General features: G+C 39.9%; 1 protein-coding gene across 7 annotated transcripts in view; it reads right to left on the bottom strand.

Moving 5' to 3' along the window:
* si:dkey-240h12.4 (death-associated protein kinase 2) overlaps positions 1–12095 on the bottom strand; it is a 51398-nt gene that overhangs the window by 23181 nt on the left and 16122 nt on the right. For 6 of the 7 annotated variants that reach the window (XM_053447432.1, XM_053447434.1, XM_053447427.1 and 3 more), the window contains 6 exons: positions 10801–11022; positions 10038–10176; positions 9776–9905; positions 6111–6159; positions 5719–5745; positions 19–171 (listed from right to left, as the gene is read on the bottom strand). In XM_053447432.1, the coding sequence (XP_053303407.1) occupies positions 19–171; positions 5719–5745; positions 6111–6159; positions 9776–9905; positions 10038–10176; positions 10801–11022 (720 nt within the window). The remainder of the gene's footprint in view (positions 1–18; positions 172–5718; positions 5746–6110; positions 6160–9775; positions 9906–10037; positions 10177–10800; positions 11023–12095) is intronic. The other variant, XM_053447433.1, reaches the window with a different exon arrangement.

Here is a 12095-nt window from a genome sequence, read left to right as displayed (position 1 = left end):
CTGATCAATAGTACTTACTTTGGATTTTTTATCAAGAGTTTCTGGATAAAGTCTTTGGCTATGGAGCTGGTCGTGCTGAAATATTGTGAAAAGAACTCATACTTCATGGCAATGATATTCTTCAGAGTACCTTCATCAGTATCACTTTGGAATGGTGACAAACCGCTTAATCTGAGGATAAAGTTCACAGAGAATGTATCATGTCCACATTTAAATCAATCCATACATACAAAGCAGTTTTTGCAGTAGTGTGACATCAGAGTAAGCAAGGTAAGCAGTGCTTGACTTGTTAAGCATAAACATACATTTTAGACAATAGCAATGTGAAAGCATATCTATCCCAACAGTTTATGTGGTTTAAGGGATAGGTCAGTGGGTAATTTGTGTTGGTAGCCATGGGCGTCGCATGGCTTGGGCATCCGGGGCTGTACCCCGGATGTTTTGTTCTTTAGCCTTGAACAATTTGCCACTCGCCACTTTCACTGGTACATCACTTCGCAACTGAACATCATCAACCAGCGATGAATATCGCACTGTCACACTGGCTGAGTATCCAAACTGCCTGCAAGATTAGAGTGACTCAGTCCAGGCACGGACTGGCCATCGGGACCACCGGGTAATTTTTTTCGGTGCCCTGACGTTAATTCTGGCCTACCGACTTGCACCGCGCAACCGCTGAGCAGAGCCTTTGTGTTCATCACAGCAGGGCGCTGTGATGAACGCTTAACTCTGGCTAAATCCCAGTGTTCAGAGCACTTCGGTGCAAAAATGATTAAAAAAAATAACATTCAAAGTTTAAAAGAAGCCCAATCTTAGCATATGACAAGCTAACACAATAATTTAGAGATGGAGATACAATATATTTCTAGTCCTAAAATATGACCAGGAATTCGGATTTGTGCTGTATGTTGGGTCTCAGAATACCCTAAACTATAATATCAATGTATTTGTCTGTTGTAAAAATAGGAATTAACTAGTCTGGTACCAGTTACATCAACAAATAGGTCTAGTGTTGGGATTTTAAATTTAGCTTCTCTGTGTATCTGTGTCTGTGAAGATGGCATTAGAACTGAAACTCTAAACAAATAAAAAAGGGTTGGGGCAGGAGGAGTTTGGGCCAGATATACAGCCTTCACACAAATTACTTTTAATAACCGTTGCTGCTTGGTGTTAATCATGAATCTTTTACTTGTTCTCATGTCTAACTTTTTATATTAAAGCATAACTCCCTTAGCTTCATTCGACATCACACAGAGTTCAAGCAGCTGTCCCAGGCTCTGGGGGACATACAGCATGGAGCATGGCGTGGTTTTGTTTAGTTGTTTCGAATGTTTACACATACAGAACATACAGCCGATAGAGCAGGAACACAATATTCTTTACTCCAATGACCAACAACTTCGACCTACAAGGCGTCAGCTGTGTCAAGGCTGGTCATGAAGGGAACATTTTGCCTAGCAACTATCAGAAGAGGAGTGAGATTGGGAGTGGCTCCTGTTCACTTCCTGATTCCAATGCCAAGAGGGTGGACTTAATGTTGCACGGTGTACCGGTACTAGAAAGGTACCGCGGTACCCTTAAGTTAAAAATGATACGATTTTGCATATTTTTTGTACCGGTACATCAGGAAAATAGCACACAATCAGAGCGCACTCACTGTTCCGCTCCCTGTCGCGCTGCCTGCACTCATTGACTGCAAGGGGCGGGGCGGCCCAGCTCTCACACATGCAACAGGCAGCCCTCACTCACAGCAAGTGATCTCAGGGGACAGACATGGCCTCATGCGTAAGAGCTCTTGCTGACCGTCCTCGGCTTGTTGAAAAAAAATATGCCAGAAGTGAGATCTTGAAGTACTTCGGATACGAAGCAGACTGCGAAGGAAAGCCAATCGACACACAGAGACCCGTCTGTAAACATGCTTCAAATCCCTCAGGCAAAGGGAGGCAACACGTCAAGTATGGCAAAGCACCTCTCAGACAGACACCCCGAACTTTTCAGAGTTCAAAGAACGACAGGTAAACATGAACACCCCCAAGCTCACCCATATACAGCCTAACACGAGTAGCCTTAGCCTAGTTTAGCAACAAGCGATTTTCCCCATCACAGAATTTTGACGATGCGTTGTAAAATGATTATAATGCAGTGTGGTTAATGGAGTGATTCTCAAAATGTGTGGACTAATGTTATAGTGGAACTAATGTTTTGACGTCCGCATCTCCTAACGGCGGAACACTAAAACAAGTCGTACTTTTGCCGTAGCCAGGGGTCGGTAACCCGCGGTTGTGAAGCAGCATGCAGCTCTTCAGCCCCTCTGTAGTGGCTCCCTTTACAGTGTTCATATGTTGAACGGTAACTTGAGGGAACGTCACGTTAATTTGTCAAATCAGCATCGTATCAGGCCAGCATGAAAAACCAAGAGTGGGCGTGTGTTTGCGCGCGCGCGCGCCCAGACAGTGCACACACATACACACAGGCCCCGGGGCCCCACTCACTCGCTCAGGTGGCATGTTTTTTACTTTTTTTTCACCTCAAACACACATCTGTAAAATGATGTAACTCATACTTATGGAAATAACTATGTAGTCATATAGTCAGATATGGACATTAGGCCTACATAGCCGTCTATAATCAATGCTATGATGTCATCATGTAGTTTTCATTAATATCTTGCTGTTGGCTATTACTAATATGAATGCCAATTGTTAAGTGTTCAAAAAGCTGGGCAGGAACAATCTGGTAAAAAAGGGAACCTTACAGATGTTTTATTTATTACTATCATATATAAATATACCAGTATCGTATCATATTTGTGGTATCGTATTATACTTGCGGTATTGTATCGTATTTGTGGTGACGTATCGTAAGTATCGGGTATCGTGATATTTTGACAGGTATAGTATCGAAGTCATAATTTTGGTATCGTGACTGCGCACCATCAAGGAAGACTTCCCCTCGTTATTGACCAATCATGTTCTACCTACTTTTATAAAATATTACAACCGGCTTTTGTGCGACTCGTTACTCGTGACTGCCCGGTGCTGTTAGAAGGCCGGGTAGTGTGTTGGGTGCTTTTCTGACCTTTTCGATGCTTCTTAAATAAATACTTGATTGAACAAACCGAGACCGGCTCTTCTCATATTTAGGATTAGGGTTGCAAAATTCAGGGAATATTCAAAGTTGGAAACTTGTCATGGGAATTAACGGGAATTAACGGGAATTAACGGGAATAAACTAGAAATTGTGTGGGTAATTTATACTAACTGTATTTACCTTTAATATACAGACATATATATAAACATTTTGTTTTGTCATAGGCTGATTTGAGCCCTGAGGAAACTTGGGCAGTTCACTATATGCTTCTGCATCTTTGTGTCATTCTTAACATGTAACAGGTCTTTGCACAGTATTTGCAAATGTACACAGCCTTTCCTTCTACATTGGCCGGGATGAAATGTCTCCACACATGAGATAGTGCACGTGGAAGTGTTCTGTAGAATAAGATGAGAAAGAAGCTTGTAAATAAACACTAAAGCAATGGCAGAGATGTAAATAGTTGGCCAAACGATTGGAATCGTCTTTAAAAATATTTTAAAATTGATGGATATATAGAAATAGGCTAGATCAGACATGGGCAAAGTAAATTAAAAAAAAAGTAACAATTTAGTAGCACTTAAATGGCACTTACTTATAGCACTTTGTAGTTTTACTAAATTTTTGAGGAAATTGTACTTTCTTGCTTCTTGTTGTTCTGGGTTTGTACCCTCGGTGTTGAATGCACTTATTGTAAGTCGCTTTGCATAAAAGCGTCAGCTAAATAAAATTTGACCGGGAGTGTTGTGTATAGGGCTCGAAAGAGCACATAATCTCCCTTCACTTTTCCGCTTTGCCCTGTAAGCCCTTCTGTAAAAAGAGCGGATCAAGGAAACGAAAAGTGGACAATGAGTGCCGAGTGTTTAACACGGAGTGGACAACAAAATACTTTTTTACTGAAGTCCAATCGAAGGCTGTATGCCTGATATGCCGAAGTAGTACAACATCAGGAGTACAACATCAGCCGTCACTTTGCTACGAAGCATGCTAACTACGCTAGCAAGCAGTCAACGCAAGAACGGGCAGATTCAGCAAAAAAATTGTCACCGACAAACTGCGATTCAAGAGTCAACTACCAAGGCGGGTTTTGTTAAATTGCCTTGCAAATAAATGCTTTGCTATTTGTTAAAGGCCAAATCATTTCATGTAATGATTTTTCCATTTCATCTATATAAGTTCACAAAAACACTCCAACCATAGCCCTGCTGTAGTGTGCAGGATGCTGGGAATTATCTGTGCATGTGATGGAAGAATGCACATTGTAGGGTTGAAATTTAATAGGCAGCGTGTACTGCATTCCATACATCTTAAAATAGAGTTTTGAATAATGTTTTTATTGCTCAGCGCTTAATTTCCGTATTATTTTTTTTCAAAATTCCCGAGCTCAATATTCCCATGGAAAGTTTCCGGAAATTTACCAGACATTTTCCGCCCCTTTGCAACCCTATTTAGGATAAACAAACATGCAACGACATTAAGATTAAGATTAAGATTAAGATACATTTATTTGTCCCAAACACATGCACAGACATGCACAGGCACACTCATGCAGGTAGGGAAATTTAACCTCTGCTTTTAACCCATCTGGTGAAGGACACACAGAGCAGTGAGCAGCCATGTACGGCGCACGGGGAGCAGATGTTGGGGGAGTAAGGTGCCTTGCTCAGGGGCACTAGACAGGGTAGGGAGAATCCTCTTGGATTTTTGGACAGATCAATCCAGGTTCGTCTTTTTGTTGTTTCTCCGTGGAGTCGAACCAGAGACAAACCAGAGACCTTTTCAAGCCTGTATGATTAGTGGTCGGCCTGGATTATTGTTTCAGTCCACCACTGGCTCAGTCTGTGTTGTTGTTATCGTTGTTGTGAACCTGTTTGAGCAGAGAATGTCCTACCACGTTGTTTAAAGGGGACATATTATGAAAATTCTACACGTTAATTTGGGTATCTGGCATGTCTACCGTTCCAAAAACTCTGGAAAAAAACAACTCCCGTGATTTGTTGTGGTTCCTCTATTTCAGAAACGATACGCTAAAGTGCGTCGAATGGAATTACTACCGAAATAAACGTCATAGTCACACCATGCCCATGTAGGGAGTCTCGCTACATGGCCTTGGACGAGTGAGCTTACGCTAGCCGGGCTCCACCGGCCCGGTTAGCTTGCGAGCTAACGCCAGCCGGGGAGCTCCCTAGGGGCTCCCCCCGGTAACTTTAATCAATTAAAAGGTGTTATGTAATATTAGCGTTTTAAAAATTAACATTCATTATATATCTTTCTGATAACCAACTTTATTGAATGCTCAAAGGCACACCATTTAATGGTGTCACACTTAAGGGATTAATAATCAAACAATGTCCCTATTTGATCTTTGAAACTCTGCTTGGAAACTTAAAAAAATCACTGCAGACTGCTAGTTTAATGATTACAGGTAATTTCAATAGAAAGCAAATGAGACCTTCTTGTTAAAGCTGAGGGCCATGATAAACATAACGGAAAAGAGTTCAAACTAGGAAGTATACACTGCTGTAGTTGATTTACCCTATGTGATCCCTTTGCTTATTAAATGAGTGCAACAGCATATCTAATGCCTACAAGTATTTTCCTATCACATAACACATATTTACAACTTACAGTATGTAGGTAATAACTCCGATGCTCCTGGAGGAGAAGGAAACAAGGCACAAATTAAGTCATGTGGTGTGATATTAAGCTTTTTACAATTGTATGACAGATGTAAGACTTATATAGTATTTAACTGTCTGCCTATGTTGAATAATTGTTTTGATTCAAAAAGTGTCCCGATAGCCAAAGAAGTGCACTGAGTGGAAAGGATGCTCCAACATGCCACTAAGTGAAAAATGTACCCTCCGTTATACAGAGAAGGAACAGTGAAGAGATAGTTGCGAAATTTCAAATTTATGTGCGCGCTATCATGAATTCTAACAGTTACTGTTTTAGATGTGTAAATGTGCAGTCCACTGCAGAATAGACTTTGTGAATAGACACTCAGTAGGGAATCTTACCACATATCTGCTGCCATGCCGAGAGGTTCATTGTTTATCACCTCAGGAGCTGAAAAAGAGAAACGAGAGTATAATGAAGGAGTGGTGGTCTGTAAGGCTAATGTGAGCATGGTATATTATATTACCCTCTTTTATGTAATGTGGATATGCTCCATATCCAGCATGAAAAAATAAAGTTGATTAAAATGGCAAATGGTTTGATTAATATAGTCTTAACGACTACTCAAAGTGCTTTACACTTTCTTCAATTAACACAGCTCTTCCTTATATGGCACAGCCGTCATGGGCAGATTGGGGTTCAGTATCTCACCCGAGGACACTTTAACATGCAGACTGAAGAAGCCAGGGATCAAACCGACAACCTTCCAATAATGTTTTGGACTGTAACAACGTTGGTTGGCTCTTAGTGGTGTCCTGTTTCCTTAGGGAAAGATTGTCTACGCCTACTCCTTATGGCTCAGTTTTGAGGGACACTACCCAGTGAGGGCCACTTCATGTCCAGTGGTAGGGCAAAGGGAGAGGAATTGCCCTACCTTTCCCATTTTATTCCTTGTCAACAGGGGTTATTTTTGGTAGTTGTGCAGGTGGATCAGAGAAGACCTCCATCTGTAGGGGAGTAATTATGCGTTAATTATAGTGACTGTCTGGAGTTTTTCTGGCTCTGTTTGGGATACCACAGTGGCGCCCAACGTGAGGGCCAACACAGCCAGTAAAACGTTGAAAAAATGGGCTTGTGTCCAGCCGTTGCTCGCTCCTGTTCCTTCCATATGGAACCACAACATTTTTGTTGGATTATATATTAATTAATATTGTTTAATGTGCAATAAAGCTATCAGCTAACTAGCTAGCTTGCTAAGCTTCCTAATTCACATTTACTGGGAGAGTAACTAGCTTTCTAACAGCGTCCTCTTCTCGGATCAGAACACATAGAAGCACAAAGTAACTTTTGCGGAACACATATAACATATGTGAAGATGTTAATAAATACTGACCTGTGAAGATGATAATAAAGGCACTAACAGACATGGAGGAGCTGATATCTCCGGTTTGTTCGGTGAGTATTTATTAACATCTTCACATGTCATCTACATGTTCCCCAAAAGTTACTGTGTGTTTCTGTTACTGAAGAACAAGCCTTTAAACTGGTGAACCCCAAACTAATCACCAAAGCTAAAGCAACAGGGTCCTTGCACGGTGCTTGGGCCCTAATAAAGACAAACTAACAGCAACTGATACTGACAGAATCACAGTAAATGTGAGAGAAGTGAGTGAGCATGGTTTAAACACACAGTCTGTGTGTCAGTCAAGGAGCCACTCCTCCATAATTAACTAATTTTGAACTTTAATATCTAATTAATTACAAAAAAAAATTCAGATGGACCACCAGATCTGGTACAAGACAGGGAATATCTAGCGATTGAGTCCATAATCATCTGTGGGTAAATTCTTTTGATGGAGTATTTCATGGGAAAAGGCAGCCTATGGAGACAAAGTTTTCTTTGAGCCAATTGAACCATCCCCACCTGGATCCCTGATGACATCACACTTTAAGCACTTCCGCATTGGCATAGTATATATTTGAAAAGCATCTTCTTGTGCAATGCTGTTTTTATATGTAGTACAGTCATTTGCAACTAATTTCAGATTCAGATATCTACATTTTAATTCTGACTAGTCATAAACCATGTTCAACATATCTTTGATCCGACTTGAATTAAGTTTGAACTTGTCAGAATGGTGTTGTAGATATCATGAACATGAATTGGGAGTAGTTAGAATCAAATTGCAGATATCTAAAACTGGAATTAAAGAACATAATAATTTAACTGAATTGTAAAAATCGATAACAAGAATCCACACACATATGAATGATATGAGTAGTTTTAATCAATTTAAAGAAAATTTGAATTTTCAGTGCTTAAAACTGAATTAGTGAATAATTTGTTTATACAAAAATGATGACAATTCACAGTAAAAGTCAAAATGACATTGTCAATATCGTCACTCACGTCTCTCTCACTAAGATCACACAAACTGCACTGAGCTGTATATACTTAAAACATAGCAATGAAACATCTTCCAGTAGGTTGTTTTTGTGCTTTAGAATGTAACTATTGTACAATCAAAAAATTATGCACTGTATTGTTCAAGGTAAATGTAAATCAGGGCAGTAGTCATAATAATCACGTTTAAACAATCAATATTGTCAAATTGTCCTCCCCAATAAACTGATTTGTAAACTGGTCGATGATTAATAATAATAAAACTGTTATGCTATGAAGACAATTAAAAAAGCACCGCTGTCCAAAATAGTCACTATGAAACTTTGAACGATTAAGGAATTACGGTGAAGTGCAGCTCATATCCCGTTTCTGTCAGCTCTTCATGCGGTTTGTCCAATATCCCTTTTCCACCAAAGCGGACAACGTTCAATTGTGGTTTGTGCTAGTGCTGGTCTGTAGTTGCTTTTCCAGAGGCCAGTGCCTTTCAAAGAGCTACGTCATGACATCATACAGCGAGACTAATAGTTAGCCAAAGCCTGCAACCACATGTTTCCTTTGTTCTGAAGACAAAGGAGAGCCTCCAGAAGTCAGTCTCCCAGGATGCTGCAACTTACCACCTAGAGGTTAAACCTGCCCCTGGACACAACTTACAACCACCTATTTGTCATGACCCATGATGTCACCAGGCCTATAAAAGCCCACTTCCCCCTATTTTATTTTTCTTTCTATTTGAACCTCACACAAACACACACACATACATCTGTATAAAGTTAGTACACCTTTAGTTAGTTTTTGTGTTTATACTTTTATAACTTTCATATATAAATACAATAAACCTTAACACAAATGTTGTCTTCATTAATGTTAAATAAGTCTGAGTTTTGCCAACCTCTAAAGTGTAAAGAACTCCATACTTTGCTAACTACATATGTGGTAATTTTGTTTATAGATATTAATTTAATTATTAATCAGAGTTCCAAATTTGTAGTTCATGAGAATTAATCAATAAATTGGCTATCTTTTCCCTTCCTTTGAAGGGTGGTGCCCCGAGGTAGCTTTAATCAATTGAAATTATTAGAGCAGATGGTGCCTGAATGCTCTCCAGAGGAAGGCAGAGAGGAAGACGGTGATGATGGAGCATTTGTCTGGCCCAGTTGGGGCCCTGCTCCTGCCTGCCGCACCGCGTTGAAGCCGACGGCGAGCGCAGATATGATTACGCATCGCCTCGTGGCAATGCTGCACTGACTCTCTGCACTCGGCTTTGGCCTTTTTTTTCTTCCTCACTAACGCTGGCTGCAAGCTTCTGGTATTCTCGCCATACATTGTCGTCGCAATGATGAACTCTAAGGTGACTAATGAGATTAGTAGTATTAAAATTGTCCCCCTTTCGGAACCTTTGCACATTTATTGCAAATTGAAATCCAACTCTCAGATATTGTGAAAAATGTCCACAACGGCTACACATGTAAAATTTGATTTGATTAGACAAAATTGTTGATTTCTTTGCTACTCCCTGCTGAGGATCAAAATATAAGTTATTGCTCTTTTATTTGGTAATATTAAAAATGCTATTTTGAGTGTCACATGTACCGTACCTGCCTTACTTAACCCAGGTAACTTAGTACCGACAGAACAGTGTCAAATGAAAGACTTCATCCTCACCAATGTACTGTGGGGTGCCACTTGTGCTCCTGTACTCCTTGCTTTGTTGAAAACGGTGAGCCAAGCCAAAGTCTATTAGTTTGATGTTAGGGTCTGGTGATACTTTGTTTGACAGCATGATGTTTTCTGGCTAAATGGAGAGAGACATTTTATTATGGTGCAGGAATAATGTAATGTAAAAAAAAAACTAAATTCCAAACTTCCTAAACATCAAAAGCAAAACAAGCCATGTAAAGCCAAAAACCCATGTAGGTCAATTTACCTTGAGGTCAAAGTGGGCAATTTTCTTGCTGTGCATGAATCCCAATCCCTCCAAGATCTGCTTCATGAACTCAATTGCCTCACTCTCCAACAGGTTCTCCTTCTCAGCAATGAAGTCAAACAACTCCCCTCCACTAACCCTGAAATTTCAAACAAATCTCAGCTGTTTATTCGGAAAGTCCAATGTTATTATAACTGACAGTAAAGGACAAAACAAATCACATCTTTGGAAGCTGTCACCTTAATGCATTCAAGCAAAAGACATATTCCCCAACCAAAATGTACTAGGCCCAGTATCAATGCAATATTTATTATATAATTTCTCAACCCAACCCAAATGTGAACATCTATAATCAGATGAATGAAAGATAACTTGTTGACATAAATCTGTTTGGCGCCTAAGGATATTATCAATTATGAATATAGACTTTTTAATTTAGAGGTAATAAGAGCACATCCTGTCCTTCACTCCTCCTCATTTAGTTTACATATTATATATCATTTCGCACATAAAACTAAATCACCTTGTGCATTGAAGAACGTACTGGTGGCAGTGTAAGGACATAGACTCTGCACATGAATGAGCAGTGGAATTGATGAATTTGTGTTAAGATATATGTTAGTGCACCACTTGGCTCAGGTGTATCCAGCTGCTGCTCCAGAGCATGCCTGTTTGAAATGCATTATTATGTTTATATATTATGAACAATGAGACTCTTAAGTTTCTAGATCATCAGGTCTTCATTAAAAACACATCAACTCACAGCTCCAGAATGAGCACCACTTCTGCCCGGCTCTCAAAAACATCTTTGAGGATCACAATGTTTGGATGGTGAAGAGCCTGGAGGATCTCCACCTCATGCTCCACACTGCTTCTGTCCACGCCCAGACGGCTGCCGGCCATCTTTCTTATCTTCAGGAACTTGCCTGCCCAACAAGTCCCAGTGGTCTGCTCACGAACTTGTCGAACCTGACCAAAGTGCCCACTGTAAGGAAAAGGACATAATTCACAGTGAACACTACACATGAGACATGTATACAAAATTTGCAAAAATGTCTTATTTTCTTTACTTGAGGAAAACCTGCAGACGCTCTGACTGTTTCATCACCCTCTACAAAATGGAAATCTCTTCAAAATGTAGTAAGCTTTGATGCTATGTGGCTTAACATGTATAATAACATCAGACATTCCAATACTGTACATAATTATTTCATCTGTAATGTAAACATCTGAAAAAAATTATAAAAGACAAATACATTTAAATTATTGATTGTGCCAATACAATAAACAAGCTTATACGCAGATCTGTCTGTAAAATTGTGGCCACTTATGCATTTTATATTGTTTGGCACAGTGCTCTAGCGTCTATAATATGTGCTTAATCCCAGCTTTATAACTTTTCAGATGTGGTCACATCAATATAAGAGAAGAGTATAGGAATAATTTTTCAGCTAAACCACTTAGGGCCTGATCTACTAAAAGTTTGCGAGTGTAAAAAACATGGCCAAACTTGATTTCACCCACAAACAAACATGCAAGCTGATATACTAACGATGCACACTGAGGATTGCATGCAGAATAACACGGGCTCTCCATTTAGTATGCTTGCCTTATGGGAGATCGGGGTAATGTGGGACATCGGGTAATGTGAGACACCCCCTGTATCTATTCAATGGAACACATATGTGGTCATTAGACCATTATGTTTTCAAGCCCCTCCCATTCCCCCCTTGCCATGATGGAGAAGTTGGTGCTGGTGCTGTGGAAAGTATGTTTTTTCACAAAAAAATTTTTTTGCATGTAAAAGTAAATTTTCTTGCTTTGAACTTAATCAACTGTTGTGTCAAAACAAATTGATTCAGGTAGAAAAACTTATATCATACATGTTGATGAACTTCCGACATATAAAACCATGTGATTGATGCTAGCTGAAGATTAGCCTGAATTGCTAAGAGATGTTGTTTTTCTAAAACGGTGGCTGTGAGGTAAAGTGGGACAAATGCTGTGGGGTAAAGTGAGACAGTGTCTCACTTTACCCCACCATGAAGCACAAGTTAA

This window comes from Pleuronectes platessa, chromosome 18 (assembly GCF_947347685.1).
Source record: "Pleuronectes platessa chromosome 18, fPlePla1.1, whole genome shotgun sequence".
Lineage (NCBI taxonomy): Eukaryota > Metazoa > Chordata > Actinopteri > Pleuronectiformes > Pleuronectidae > Pleuronectes > Pleuronectes platessa.
Note: the sequence above shows the minus strand (reverse complement) of the source record. Positions and strands in the feature narration are given on the sequence as shown.